Source organism: Pelobates fuscus, chromosome 5, assembly GCF_036172605.1.
Source record: "Pelobates fuscus isolate aPelFus1 chromosome 5, aPelFus1.pri, whole genome shotgun sequence".
Taxonomy (NCBI): Eukaryota; Metazoa; Chordata; class Amphibia; order Anura; family Pelobatidae; genus Pelobates; species Pelobates fuscus.
The window spans coordinates 182,928,784-182,945,143 of NC_086321.1; the positions used below are offsets into that span (position 1 = coordinate 182,928,784).

Below are 16,360 nucleotides of genomic sequence, written 5' to 3' on the forward strand. Positions count from 1 at the left end.
CCACAACACAACGTGCACTCATCAGGCCTACCAAACACACACGGGAGTTCTAGGACCGGCTCTGCGACAACCTCTGGACAAAGCTGAAAACCTGGAGGCAGTCCTACAGGCTGACGATGAGACAAATGGCGCCATGGATCCGCCCGGCAACCCTGCGCCAGCTAGGCGGGAACCCCCCGTACCTCCAGAGCAGCTCCCAACGGGAATCGGAGCAGATGCACAGCATGGAGTGAAACAGTGCCTTGTCTCCTGGGAGCCGGAGTTCAAGCTCCCACACCCCAGCGCAGATCCCTGCAGCCCTCAAGACAGGTACAGAAGCCACGTTTCCCAGACGCAAGCTCCCACTCGCAGTTACACAACAGCAAGACCCCCTCACAAGCGACACCTGCGAAGCACTCACTAACCCAGCCTCTCAGTGCCTGGCGCAGCACAACACGACCTCCCGCCACCAGCGCTGCAAATCGAGAGACCAAGCGACAGCGTACCCCTCAGGACGCCATCAAAGCTGGATCCAGATATGGAGGCACCTTGCCCAGAGTTTACAAGAGAGACAGCGTCCGGGACTTCCCGACATTGGTCATAGGCTGAAAGCCCCAACGTAAAGTCCAACAAGGACAATGCCTTACATCAACTGATGACTCTAAGTTTTTTTTTCTTGTTTTTTGGTAGTTTTTTTTTTTTTTTTGTCTTTTCTACATAGACCTATGATGCTTTGTAGCGGCGGCCATTTGGCTCTAAAGTGGCCACGTGGCCGCAGCTATGGGGAGGTAAAAGCGCCTGCCTGCTTGCCTAGCAATTACCTGCTTCCCAGTATAGGTTTTATCTTCTTCCCGACTCGTATCTTATAAGCATGTAGCTAACTCTGTTTTTACCAAATCACCCACATGTATAGCTAACCTATACTGAATGCAGAATCCATAGCTTCACATAATCAGACATACATGTATAGCCTGGAACCCAACTATAAAATGAGTGTACTAACATTAAACTTCTGTTTAAGCTAACACTTATCTATTATGCCTTAACAGGCATACTTCTCCTAGATTCTCACTCTGGCTAAACAACCCCATGCTGTCAGTTAAAGTTTCTAGAGCTTAGTATATTGTCGAATTATTGCTTACTGACATAGTTTTAACGTATCATCTATTTGCTATATACCTAAAAATTGTGTCTAGCTTGATCCAACATAATAATAACAAAAAATGTGCAGATTCCAAGTGCCGAATTGAATGTTTGTTGTTTACTCTATGAGTGCTGTTGTGGAACTTCATATATACCTGTATTTACTTTGCACAGAAAAATAAAGAATAAAAAAAAAAAATGTCATGTAGAATTAAAAAAATAACAACATTTCTTATTTTCTCCCATTTTTTTCATATTAAATTATGTTTCATAGCTAAATATTTGATATTAAATGAAAGCCCTGTTTCCCCTGAATAAAATGATATATAATAAGGGTGGGTGCAATTAATATGAAAGAGGTGAATTACGGTTGGACAGACATATAGCGCAAATGCCAGGTTTTGTTTACATTTTGTTTTGTTCACAACGTGTACATTTGGCTCAGTCCTTAAGGGGTTAAAATGTGTGTGTTTGCATACAAACTTTTGGCTTAGGAGGGTTGCCGTAGGAGGGGGGCGGGCATAGACAGCGAGCTGAGCTGTCAGTCAGCTCAGCTCGCGAACGCGCCTACCGCCGAGTGCTCTGTTCATTCATAGAACATGAAGAACGCGATTGGTGCAGTGCAAAGCCACACATACGCACCAGATCGCGATGGCGCTTCTCCAAAAGAAGTGTCTGACTGAGCCCTGCTATTTTGTCAAAAGACTGTGCTCATTGTTCGAGAGTGGTCAGTTCATACTCACAGTCAATCAGCGCAGTCCTGCATGGCCCTACTTAGATCACTATAATTAACTGGATTCTCCTGCACGAGAATCTGAGAGCAGGCTATACAGCCATGGGCACCTGGTATGACTGAGATAAATTGTCAAACTGTTCTAAAATGGTTTAACAAATTACACTGGGATGGCACCAGGACAAGGTGAATCAATATAAAGAAAACCTTAACAAAAATGCTAACAGTGCACAATAAATGAAGGCTCAACAAACAAGTCTGCCTTAGAATCATCTGTATGGACAGTGTTTTCTAAGAGAAAATCATTTGAGGATTGGAACTAGAAGTCCACAGTGGAAATTTACCATAAATATACAGTATATAGTTTATAAATAATAATAAAAAAACCTCTTAATAATAACCATTATTTCAGCTAGTGAGCTGTTAAATACTTCACAATTTCTTCATTCTTAAAGGGCCATTGCCGCACATGCGCATTAGGTCTCCCTAGGAGGAGCGTGGACGGAGCCTAACCCAGCGCCGATGGACATCAGCGCTGTATTCAGGTAAGTGGCTCAAGGATTTTAACCCCTTCAGCCCCACGGGAGTGGGGTCGCGAGGGAGATGGGGACCTATTAACCCTAATGTGCCAGGAAAATGGCTTTGTTTTCCTGGCACTATAGAATCCCTTTAAGTATAATGTATAAAGCGCAAGTAACATTTTCTTTTCTTTGGTTTTTACTATATATTGGGGCTGATGTGTGTTGTAGTCCTTGCTGCTTAAGCGCAGGACTTCTCTTTTTGTATTTGTATTTACTTTGTATCACACAGCCTGGTTACAATGCTGCTACCCATCCCATGTGTTCCCTATTAAGGGTAATAAGTAAAGGGGTGTATATAAAAAATACCCCTTTCTGTCTCATTAGAGATATCTTTGCCAGAAGCTCAAGGAAGCAGGCTGAAGGGTCAGTGTTAGGACCCGCTTAGGGGGGTCTGCCTTGACGTTGGCAGGCGGGCATCCCTCCAATGGCCATTGGAGCAACTAAATGACCTCCATTTGTCTAAATATACATAGGGATTAAGGAAAAAGCGCAAGTAACATTTTCTTTTCTTTGGTTTTTACTATATATTGGGGCTGATGTGTGTTGTAGTCCTTGCTGCTTAAGCGCAGGACTTCTCTTTTTGTATTTGTATTTACTTTGTATCACACAGCATGGTTACAATGCTGCTACCCATCCCATGTGTTCCCTATTAAGGGTAATAAGTAAAGGGGTGTATATAAAAAATACCCCTTTCTGTCTCATTAGAGATATCTTTGCCAGAAGCTCAAGGAAGCAGGCTGAAGGGTCAGTGTTAGGACCCGCTTAGGGGGGTCTGCCTTGACGTTGGCAGGCGGGCATCCCTCCAATGGCCATTGGAGCAACTAAATGACCTCCATTTGTCTAAATATACATAGGGATTAAGGAAAAAGCGCAAGTAACATTTTCTTTTCTTTGGTTTTTACTATATATTGGGGCTGATGTGTGTTGTAGTCCTTGCTGCTTAAGCGCAGGACTTCTCTTTTTGTATTTGTATTTACTTTGTATCACACAGCCTGGTTACAATGCTGCTACCCATCCCATGTGTTCCCTATTAAGGGTAATAAGTAAAGGGGTGTATATAAAAAATACCCCTTTCTGTCTCATTAGAGATATCTTTGCCAGAAGCTCAAGGAAGCAGGCTGAAGGGTCAGTGTTAGGACCTGCTTAGGGGGGTCTGCCTTGACGTTGGCAGGCGGGCATCCCTCCAATGGCCATTGGAGCAACTAAATGACCTCCATTTGTCTAAATATACATAGGGATTAAGGAAAAAGCGCAAGTAACATTTTCTTTTCTTTGGTTTTTACTATATATTGGGGCTGATGTGTGTTGTAGTCCTTGCTGCTTAAGCGCAGGACTTCTCTTTTTGTATTTGTATTTACTTTGTATCACACAGCCTGGTTACAATGCTGCTACCAATCCCATGTGTTCCCTATTAAGGGTAATAAGTAAAGGGGTGTATATAAAAAATACCCCTTTCTGTCTCATTAGAGATATCTTTGCCAGAAGCTCAAGGAAGCAGGCTGAAGGGTCAGTGTTAGGACCCGCTTAGGGGGGTCTGCCTTGACGTTGGCAGGCGGGCATCCCTCCAATGGCCATTGGAGCAACTAAATGACCTCCATTTGTCTAAATATACATAGGGATTAAGGAAAAAGCGCAAGTAACATTTTCTTTTCTTTGGTTTTTACTATAATGTATAATATGCACTCACAAAGAATAACCATGGAGGGTTTAAGCACAAATCTTTGAGTGGTAGTGAACTGAAAACAATTTGAAAAATAAGGCAAAAACAGCTGAATTGGAAAAATAATCCGCATATAGTCTGCGTTGCCAATTTTTTACAAAATGTTGCAATTCACTACAATTCTGTTAATGAATAAAGCCCAAAGTATATCATGGTTAGTAATTAGCGGAACAATCCCTGGATGTTTATTCCTAACATAAATACACCAATGGGATTTTCTGTGCATGTCTTGAGGGAAAGAGCCTACGAAATGTCACCATCTAAAAAGTATACATAAATTGTATTAATGCTGTTTGATGTTTAATACGTGATGGTAAATATATAAAGAAGCAATCATCTGCTTAAAGAGATAAGATATTTCAGGGAAAGATACTTGGAACAAAATAGATCATGTAAAACTAGAAGAACTGCTCTTTTAGGTAAGACAAGAGGACTGGCAATGTTTTGCAACTTACCAAAATGAATGCTGTTGACAAAATGCACACCAATCACTGGGAAATTCTAAATGTTAATAAACTGAACTAAAATAATTCCTAAACTTTTAGATTTCAAACAAGAGCAAAAATTACCAACATCACATATGCATGGAAATTTAAATATTTCCTTAGAGCATGAAGATCTGCATGCAAAGCCACACTGTCACATTTTTATTTTGGCATACTAGCAAATATCAAAAATTGGCTATTTGTTATTTTATTAGTGATTTCAAAATATCCCTCATTTTAAATATATAACTAAACTATAGATTTGCGTATTTTGTCTTGTTTTTTAGATTATTTTTTTCTTACAGGGCCATCTGAATGAGGGGATGTACAATGTTGGTCCTGTTTAGAATATAAGAGATGTTGCAGAACAGTGAGTAATATGTGCAGTGGCTGACTCGGCGGTTACACCAATATTTGGCAGAGTCTATAGACTTGGGTATACCAGAAATGGAATTGTGGTGTAACCAGAAAAGCTTGCATTCATTCCCAGACTCTAAACATGTGATAAACATGGACAATCAGTCTACTTTAACAGAATTTATACTCTTGGGATTCAATGTTTCGCAAAACTATAAGAATTTAATTTTTGTAATTTTCCTGATTACTTATGTTATAACAGTGACAGGAAACATCTTGATCTTTGGATTGGTTTGCAGCAGTAACTCCCTCCACACTCCCATGTATGTCTTACTTTGTAACTTGTCTTTATCAGAAATATTCTTCACCACTACAACAGCCCCCAACATGATGCACCTCGTGCTAAATGATATTAAAAAAATGTCTCTAGCAGGTTGCTTGATCCAGTTGTATCTATTTGCATCTCTTGCAACTACTGATTGCCTACTCCTGGCTGTAATGTCTTATGACAGGTATTTGGCTATATGTAATTCATTACGATACAATTCTTTGATTGACATCAGTTTATGTATCAAAATGGCCATCTGGTGCTGGGCAGCTGGTTTTGGGTTCATGTTTACGCTGGTAGTGAGGGTTGGAAATCTCAGATTCTGTGGCCCTAAATATATTGACCATTTCATGTGTGACTTTTCTCCAATAATAACACTTTCTTGTTCAGACACAAGCACAGTTCAAATTCAATCATTTATCCTTACAGTTATAGTTGTGCTTTTACCATTTATGATTATTATTGTATCCTACATGTTTATACTTGGGACAATCTTTAGCATATCATCAGTTATAAGACGGCAGAAAGTCTTCTCCACCTGCAGTTCTCATCTCATGGTGGTATCCATGTACTATGGAACTTTATTAGCTATTTATCTGGCACCTTCAAAAGGACAGTCAACAAACGTAAACAAGATCTTCAGCTTGTTATATACGGTGGTGACACCATTATTTAATCCCATAATCTATGGTCTCAGGAGCAAAGAAATCCAACAAACATTGATAATAACACTAAGTAAATGTTACTCGTTGTTTTATAAAAGATCTCTGAAATGAATAAACCTACTTGAAACTTTCCATTATACTGATTTATAGAGACATCTGTCTTTACCTAAATATTTCATCAAAACTGTAGCAATGCACACAGTCTAATAAACTATAAACTGACATTGTTTTTTATGTTGTAAGTTGTTTACATTATGTGCCGGGTTGGTAGTATCTTTATCTTTAGCACACACAAAATGCCAGTTGGCCTATACAATAGTCCTCAAACAAGGCTAATAATCTAGGAAGATAGTATTTTGTTGCTTATGTGAGAGGGTCTGGGCATTAGGTTTATTTTTATTTTTTTATAAAGGACAAATAAAGTAACTGACCAGAAAGAATGTATATTGGGGTTGGAACAGAAATGACATGAAAAGTTATGATAAAATAGAGTAGCTGCAGATCAGTTTTAACATTCAAAAAATAAAAGATTATGACCACCCCTCCAAAAATATTACTTTTAGCATGTTTGTGAAGGTTTATTTAGTAAGAAGTGTACTGCAGTATAATCAAAACCAAATTTACATTTTTAAGGACCAAATAATTGCAGTGAGAAGTTGAATGAAAACTGAGTTTTTGCTTCCCTCATTCATGCATGTGCATCTAAATGTATCAAAAGTAATGAAAATCTAATAGGATAGAAGACTTATAGTAGACCTGTATGTGAACTGGTGAAAGTAGAATTAACATAGCATGTATTAGAAATTAAATGTAATGTGCGATAGTAATAGAGATACTTGTACATAGATAGTAGAATTTAAATATAAATCCTAGACCTTACAATAAGTCATTGGTATCTGATCCAAATCACTCACCTTAGTACATCTAATTCCATATAATACTAACAGGATTGTCCTTTAGGGACATTATCCAGCCATTGACGTTTATGACAGCTTTTTTCTTTATGTAACTATTACAATTTACTCTGTTGAAAACAGATTTACTTATCATGAATTCATTAAACTTAATGCCATTCTAACAACTACGTATATTGGTTTTTACTTATATACTTATTCGTTTATTGTTGCTTTTTGTTTTAATATATAAACGTTAAAATCAAAAAAGGGACACCTTAGGCACCCAGAACACTTCACCTCTTTGATGGTTCAGATGAGGAGGCCACGGTGGTTCCTGCTCAGGATCCTCAGACAGCCAACCGTGAGTATTGCGTCAGCACCTGGGACGCCCTGGCTGGGTCCAGGGGAGGGGGAGATGCAGAGGGTTTCCAGGGTAGTTTACCTGGGTTGTAGAGTCAGGAGGTGCTGAGTTTTCTAAGGGCAGTGCAAGATAGGCTTCCTGGGGTTGATCCTTGCTCTGCCCCTTACCCCCTTCCTGCCCAGTTCCTGAGCCAGGGTAGGAGTATTGAGGGTGTCCTCCCAGTGGGAGTGCGTCCGTGATTGCTAGGCTGCAAATTGTGCCCATTAGGGATGCAAGTGTCGCTGGACGTCAGGGACAAAATTATTAAAGGTGAGTGTATGGATTTGCGGTCCCTCGTCCCCCCAGATAGGGAATCAGTGGATAGACCACGACGAGGTGACATGTCTGATGGGGGAAAAGGTAAGCAGCTGCCATTTATGCAAGCATTTTAACGCAGAGTTTTCCAGAGAAGGCGAAGAAGGTTGTTTTGGTACTTAGACCTGATTTGGGGGACGTATAAGATATATGGGGGTCAATGCTGGTTTAAGTATGACCAGCAATTTCGCCAGAAACTGGCAGTGAGTCCAGGCCTGAATTTTGTCATCCTGGACGGGAGGCTATGGTTGCTGTTTATGAATCCCTGTTGGCCATCCCCCTTTCCGCCTGGGCAGCGCAAGGGGGTTTGTTGGTTCTTTAACGAGAGCTACTGCAGATTCAAATACGAATGCTCCCATTGTGGAGGAGTCTACCCTCCGTTGCGGTGCTTTAAAAAAGGCAAGCAAGAAAGTAGGTTTCCCAGAGATGATGTACCTAGAGTGGAGTACGCCGGTGAGAGTGATAAGGATGCGCCCGTGGCTATGATTTGTTTCAAGTGGTCTTTTGGCTTTAAGCTTTGGAGATGCAAATAAAAAAATTTACATTTCCATTCATTCATTTTGCATTTCAGTTCGGCCGAATATTAGCCATGCAAACAATTAGCAGAAAACATTTCAGATGAAACAAAGAGTGCGAAATTGGCAAAAGTATAAAGTATATTGCAAAATATTGTGTATATATTTCCAGTGCATTTTTGCTTTATTTTGTTCATGAACCATGTGACAAAAAGTAACTAATAGAAGGAAAAATAGGATGACCAATATAAAATCTATATTTATATTATCTATAGACATATATAAGTCTAACAGTATGCTATATTTTACTGTTTTGCTTTAAGTTTTGAGATATTGAACTTTGCCCTGTCATGTGAGGAGGAAGGGCTAGGATGGCAGAAAGAAGAGGACAGGGATGAAGCCATGTTCTCTGACTTTGCTAAAAGAAAATGTGTCCCTACCTGTTTCAATGGTATATTACTGCTGGGACAGTAATATAATAACAGGGGAAGGCTAGTCCACTGCAAATACAAGAAGTCAGAGACTGTCTACTGCTCTGCTAGGAGAATTAGAAGACCTGTTATTTAATAACAAAAAAAAGAGGAGGTACAAGTAAACCTGAAGGGTACAGTAAATCTAGGTAGTAAGCCTACTGATTTATAGTACAATTTCAGCAACCAATAGCCTAATAAAATATAACTTTTATTAATAAAGTATTAAAACGAAAAAAGCACGGTCGCTAAGTGAAACGAAAATAGATAGTAGGAGGAGAAGGAGAACATAAAAGGGATATTGATCAACTCGTGTCACTTTTGTCGGATAGTGGCACAGGTGATGCGGGGACAGAGGGTTAAAGCATGGTCTGTACAGAATAGGCCCAGTATCACCACCCTGTGCTTTTTTCGTTTTAATACTTTATTAATAAAAGTTATATTTTATTAGGCTATGGGTTGCTGAAATTGTACTAGAAACCAGTACAGCCAAAATAGAAGCAGTTGTCAACTGGCCTAGGCCCAACAACATTGACGAATTGCGTTCATTCTTGGGATCTTGCGGCTACTACCGTTGTTTTGTTGAAGGCTATTCAAAGATAGCCCGAAGCCTCCATGACCTCCTGAAAGGGGACTCTAGGAAGGCTCGGACCGGCCACTCTAGGGAACCCATAGGAGAGAAATGGACTCCGAATTGTGAAGTAGCTTTCCAACTGCTCAAGAGAAAGATGACTGAAGCACCCGTGTTAGCTTATGCTGATCCCAATATGCCATATATTCTCCATGTAGATGCAAGTTTGGAAGGACTAGGAGGGGTTCTCCATCAGGCATACCCTGAAGGCCTGAGGCCAGTAGCATATATTAGTCGGAGTCTTACTGGAAGTGAAAAGAACTACCCAGTACACAAGTTGGAGTTTCTTGCTCTGAAGTGGGCTATTGTGGACAAGTTGCATGATTATTTCTATGGTGCTAAGTTTGAAGTGAGGACGGTCAATAACCCTGAATTTGTAAGTTTACTTATGAGGCAGCAGCAAATGAAAACATAAATGCAATAATGTAACACAAATCCCTATAAATAAAAAGCCTAGCTCGTCTGAGCACTAACTCACATCAGATTCCCTATCTCTCAGGGGTCAAACTATAACAAAATGTATTGGTTTCACCAACCTAGTGTATTTGTCCACTCTCAGCACTCCAGTGCTCCAAGCCAGCCTTGACTGCTTCCCTTTCTGCACTCTCAGTGCTCCAAGCCAGCCTTGACTCTCTCACTGGAGAGAACAGCCTATCTCCTACCTGCTCCCAGGGAGGAAGCCAGCAATCCCCCTTTACCTGCCCAGCAGGGAGGGGGTTATTCCCACTGCTACAGCTGATTATCTGCAGCTGAGCAGTGGGTTGGAGACAGTTCCAAAGAACTCTTTCTCCCTTGTAGTTTAAGGAGCCCCCATCCAATAGGATAACCCAAATAGTTAGCCTCCTCTAATCCTAGATAACACTTAGTGTTATCAGTCAAACCGGCAGCCCTTACATTATTCACAGCTAACTGGACCTTTATCAGGTGTGCTTCCCAGTCCACCCTGTGAATTACCACATCACCAAGGGAGGCAGCTGCATACTCTCTGTGGGGCCAAGGTATTCTATTCATCATATGCAAAAAAGGGGCCGTTGCACCATGCAACCTGAATGGCAGTATTTTATGTTGCCATAACCCCTAGGGAGTAGAAAACTCTGCCCTTCCCTTTGCTTTCTCTGTCAGGGGAACCTGCCAATACCCTATGACCAGGTCCAAGGTACTCAGATACCTGGCCTTACTTATTCGCTCTTGCGTTTGAGCTACATGTACTATAAGGCATTTACCATTTACAACCTCTGTAACAAGCTCTACCTCTGCCGTGGGGTATGTGCGGGTGTCACCATGTGTACACACAATATTAATCACTTGTCTTATATCATATTTTTCTGCCTGGAGCAGAACACTTTTCAAAGTAGCCTCACTCCCTGAATCAATTAGTGCTTGTGCACTCTTCCCTACCACCATCACCACTTTTAGCTATGCTGTAACACCACCACCAGTCACCATAAACATCTTTATGCAAGTCAATACAATCCTATGCAGAGCCCTTATTACTATGTCACATTGTATTGTCTCTTCACTCTCAGGACAGTTATATGTAATATGTCCTTGCATGTGGCAGTTGAAGCAGTTTTTCTCAGTCTGGTCTCATACCCAAAATGGGACTTTTAGGTATGTTCTACCATCATAGGGATATTGTCCCAGACTTTGTCCTTTCTTTCCAGTTTCCCCGCTTATCTGGTTGCTAGCGGATCTAGGCTGAGGATCAATACGGTGTGGCTCCTTAGTAGCCAAGTTCCTCTGAATCATCATCTGCTTCCACATCCACAGCAGCTTCTGGTTTGATAGTCTCTCCATGTCCGAGTTACTTTCAAACGCAAACTTTACAAAAGCTTTGCGTGTAACTAACTTTTCTATATCACTTATACGTCCAATTCCTTCATGAGACGAATTTGCTGGGTGCTCAACCTCTTCAAGACCTGGTTCTGTCACCAGCTCATCCTCCACTGGAACAGGTCCCTCCGTGAAGGGCTTCACAACATCCTCCATCTGTTCTGTGAATCCCTGGGAACCTTCCTTGCTTTCTACGGTTAATGCTACAGGTCTCATCTCTATATCCTCAGGGGGTTGGCCAGGGAGGCGGTCTAGAGCACCCTCCTCCTGCATGAATGCAGCCTTCGATCCCAGCTCCATCCCATCATGCTCAGCCTGGCCGTGTATGGAGCGCTGTTCTTCTGCCTGAGGCCCAGACTCCCGGCTTAGCTCATCTTTCCTTTGCCTGGTTTCCTCCCCAGGGGTATCCTCTGCTTGCTCGGCCTTGAGTGGCCACCTCTCAATGTCTGCAATGCTTTCCTCTAGGCTGTCTGGTGGTCTCCTTGCTCCCTTGGGGGTGTCCAGAGACGCAGTCATGGCCTCTCGCTGGGTCATGACAGCCCCGGTATCAAGCAGCCGGTCAGGCAGTCCGACTCCCGCCTTTAATTCCATTACTGTGTTCCCAGAATCTGGCAGCTGTTCCAGGTAGTCAGTGCACCCAGGCCTTGTGGCAGTAGCAGGTGTCTCCGAAATATTTAATTCTGCTATGCCAATGTCACCTACTTTGTCACTTTCGCCTTGGTCTGGCCTAGCTGCGGAAATGCCCATCTTATCATCACAGCTTGGTTCTTTAACTGTCGCTCTCTTTTGGCTTAGATCAGAAGCGGCTACTTTGCCTTTCTTATTTTGACTTTGTTTTGCCACTACTTCTCTGCCCAACAGCTGGTCAACATTCTTGGGTAGCCTCAGCTACTAAACAGTGCACCGCATTGTTATACTTAACTGGGGTGCCTTGCTTTTCTCCATTTTGCTCAGCTCTTTTGCTGTTGTCTTCTATGACTCCCCAAGTCAGTCTGCTTTTCATGCATTTAACTTGTTCACTTGGGTGAACATCAGTGACTTCTGCTTCACTTTTTATTACACAAACCGGCTTGAAATTGCTGGCCTCAGCCACAGTCTTTTTTTCTCCTTTTGTTGCCTTGGGAAGATTTATCAGTACCGTTCTGTTTTCTAATGTCTTTCCAGCTTTCTTTTGAAACATGCAAGATTCAGTTTCTGAGCTTGAAAATATTTTAGATTCCAACTCTTTTTCTAAGACCTCTTGATCTGTTGTGATGCCACTCAGAGCAAGTTTGAGGCTTTCACGTGAAGCTGCAATGTTTTGATTCTCAAATACACCCTTGTCAACTTCACTAATCAGTTTGTCTAATTTCCCCTCTGATTCTTCTGCCCTTTCTTACTTTGGCGCATGTCATCAGTGTCACCATCACTGTCTCTTGACAATTCCGCTTTTTCCTTTAGCTTTGCTGGACTCTTTACTACCTTTTCTTATTTTGCTTTTTGGTCCTTGGATGATCCAGCTGCCTTTTCACCCTCTTCCACATTATCACTACTTTCAGGCTCAGTTTTATCCTTCTTGCCTTCTAATTCCTGTTCTCTCTCTTCTGTGTGTTTCTCAACATCACGCTTTGCTGCCTCCATGCTTTTCAGCTTGCTAAAGACTTCTTCTACTGCCTCTGTCATCTTATGCAGGATGTCAGTAGCTTGGTTACGGGGTCCCTTGTCCCCACGCTCCCTGAAGGGGGAAATCTTCAAAAACTCAGTAAGGGCAGCTCTATTCTCCTGCTGAGCATCCCTCAGGTTCTTAACCTGTGCAGCCAGTAAACGGTTGGTGTCTTGTTGTTTAGCAGTTGCCTGTACCACAGCCCTCAGCAGGTCCTCCATTATAGCACCAAGCAGGTAACAGTCTTAAAAAGGTACAGTGCTACTTATTTGATTGACATGAAAGTCCTCAAGCAGACTACCAGATGACTGGCACACCCACAGACCCTTACTGTGCTTCTGTGACCGCATTCTCCGCCATATTGTGATCCTTGTCAGCAGGTAGCACGGTCCTCTAGGGCAAAACATGCACAGTCTTTTAATGCAACTTCATTCCAGGCACTTAATTTGTAAGTTTACACATGAGGCAGCAGCAAATGAAAACATAAATGCAATAATGTAACACAAATCCCTATAAACAAAACGCCTAGCTCGTCTGAGCACTAACTCACATCAGATTCCCTCTCTCAGGGGTTAAATTATAACAAAATGTATTGGTTTCACCAACCTAGTGTCTTTGTCCGCTCTCAGCACTCCAGTGCTCCAAGCCAGCCTTGACTGCGTCCCTTTCTGCACTCCCAGTGCTCCAAGCCAGCCTTGACTCTCTCACTGGAGAGAACAGCCTCTCTCCTACCTGCTTCCAGGGAGGAAGCCAGCAATCCCCCTTTACCTGCCCAGCAGGGAGGGGTTTATTCCCACTGCTACAGCTGATTATCTGCGCTGAGCAGTGGGTTGGAGACAGTTCCAAAGAACTCTGGCCTGGACCTTATTTCTCCCAGTTGTGTATAAACTGAGGAGTGGAGCATTGGCCCACCCTGCTCTCCAAATGCTCCACCCCAGGGGCCCATAACTAAACGTTGGTTTGTGTTGCCTACAACACAAACTACACGTACTTCCCCTGGGGTTAAAAGGCCTCTCTGCCTTCACTTTATCACACATGCTTCTCATAATCAATATGTTAGGAATTTAAAAGAAAGCTTACAAAGGACATGAATTGGCTGAGCTAGCTACTGACAAGATTAATGAAAATAACAAGCGATTATTATTCCAAAGTACGTTACAAAGACATTCAGCCTGGAGATAAAGTTCTCTTGCGGAACCTAGGAGTTCCAGGGAAGCATAAATTAGCAGATCGCTGGAGAGACACTCTCTTTGAGGTTATTTCCAAAGTTCCCAGGATTCCTGTGTATTTAATCAAAGGGCCTGAGGGTAGGATCAAAGCTTGGCATAGAAATCACCTATTACCTATTGCCTTTTCTGGTGAGGATTCCAATTTGGAGGAGGACACTGGCGAAGCCAATAAGAATTCCAGCATATAGCAACTCTTAGAAACTGACTCCGAAGACAACCCTGGAGAAGGTCCCAGCGGGACTTCACCAACTAATGCTAAAGAAGAAACTACAGCTTCCAGCCCTGACAGAGACTGGTGGACAGCACCAGAAACACAGTTGGTCGCTTCTACTTCTGCTCCTTCTCCTTCTTCCTCCTCATCTGGATTGAATCCTGAAAGTCCCAGCTTTGTCCCTCATTCACCAGTTAGGAACTCTAACTCTATATGAGGATCTGGACCTCTGTCTACTGGATCCCTTCCCAATGGTGTGGGTGAAGGACCCTGTGATGAAGAAACTAGTGGACAACCACCGAGCAACCTAGGTAGAGGCAGAAGAAATCGGAGGGCCCCGAGATTCTTAACCTATAACAACATTGGGGAACCCACATATTCTCAGAAGTTAATCAATGTATTGCATATACTTTGACCAAAATATTGAGTGATAGAATTTCCCTATATTAGATTGTATTGTACCATCTTGTAAAATAGTTATAAACCAGATGGACTGCTCTTGCCAGTGGAAGGCAAGGATTCTACAGAGGGGAGGATGTAACAGACTGCTATATTTTACTGTTTTGCTTTAAGTTTTGAGATATTGAACTTTGCCCTTTGCCCTGTCATGTGAGGAGGAAGGGCTAGGACAGGGGAGAAGCCATGTTCTCTGAGTCTGCTAAAAGAAAGTGTGCCCCTACCTGTTTCAATGGGCTATTACTGCTGGGACAGTAATATAATAACAGGGGAAGGCTAGTGCACTGCAACTACAAGAAGTCAGAGACTGTCTACTGCTCTGCTAGGAGAATTAGAAGACTTGTTATTTAATGTCCCGCTCCCTGCAGATTTTGGAACTTTCTGCAGGAGTGTGAATGAGCTCTTGCATCCTGTCAGCAGAAGGAAGAGAAATGATTGCCATTACTGTTCTGCTGCTGTACTACATTCTGCTGGAGATATCTGCAGTTACAGAAGTCACTCAAAGCTACTGTCTCCAGAGATTGCTTCAGGATTCTCCCTTATAACTGTACCTGGGTAGCGCTACCTACACCTAAGGGCCCCAACATTGTGCACATAATTTACCTGCAGGTACCTAGGAGTTTAACTGTTCAGATGTAGTTATTAATGTTATTAAGAGAAGTTTGTTGTCTGGATTCCTGCTGCTAAAGACTCTTGTGACTTTATCATTCCTACATCAGGGACTTTATCATTATTTAACATTAGCCAGGAGCTAATTTCTGCTGTTATATGTGTATCTCTTTAACCACAATACAGTGTGTATTTCCATGTCTGTATTTATTTCATATATCTGAGGTATTATTAAGTGGAGGGTACTCCTCTACTCAGTGGGGTGGGTTCCCCATAAATAGAAGTTGCACTGAGTGGAGGCTCAGGATCCCTGTCAGCGACAGAAGAAGGTGTAACTGGTGCTAACTACGGCTTATTGCCAGGAGCAGGGCAAAAAAGGGTTATACAAGTATAGATTTGTATTACTGCTTCTCCTTGTTTCCCTCTATTGGTAACATTTTACTTGATCTGTGGATAAAATCAACATTTAGTGACTGTCTCCTAACCATCAATCAACTCTTTTTGCTACCGCAGACAAAACTCAGAATCACGAACTAAACTATATGTCTCATTTATTCCTCATTTTGTTTGATTCATAATTTGTCTATATTGTATTTCGAAGTTAGGGGATTCTGACAACCCACCAAAATTTTTTAAAAGCGAATGCACATCACTTGCATACATTCAATAATCACCGTAGAAACCAAAAGAAGCAGCAAGAACGTTCCTTTGGAAAATATTCTGCTTTAATTTCATTGCAACAATTTTCACATCTCAACAATATGATAAATCTCCTTTAATGTAGAATAGAGCAACAGATATTTTATTTGTAAAAAAAAAAAAAAAAAAAACAATTGTCCCATTTAATCTGCCTATTCAAGGGACATTCCAAGCACCAAAACAAATATAGCTTATTAAAGCAGTTCTGTTGTATAGATTGTGCCCCTATAGTTTAACAGCTAAATTGTCTGCCATTTATGAGTTAAATTACTTTGTTTATGCAGTCCTAGCCGCGCCTCCTCTGGCAAAGACTCCTCTGGCACAGCCTCCCTACAGCCTCCTATCTGAAAAATGATTTACTTTTTTTTTATCTTCCATTATCCTACAGTGTGTTTAATTCAGAATTCACTGTCTTCTGCTCTGCTGGAGCCTGCAACAGCCTCCTGTGACTTTACTGTTGAGG

The 16,360-nt window shown here is 41.9% G+C and overlaps 1 protein-coding gene across 1 annotated transcript; it reads left to right on the top strand.

The window, feature by feature from the left end:
- The first annotated feature begins 5,088 nt into the window (after positions 1–5,088).
- On the top strand, positions 5,089–6,102 carry LOC134612114 (olfactory receptor 11A1-like). Its single transcript, XM_063456491.1, has one exon. It carries the CDS (start codon positions 5,089–5,091, stop codon positions 6,100–6,102), a length of 1,014 nt encoding a protein of 337 aa, XP_063312561.1.
- Positions 6,103–16,360: the final 10,258 nt, after the last annotated feature.

Bases quoted from the DNA above. Each gene is read 5' to 3' on its own strand.
- LOC134612114 (XM_063456491.1), top strand. From the start codon at position 5,089: ATGGAATTGTGGTGTAACCAGAAAAGCTTGCATTCATTCCCAGACTCT.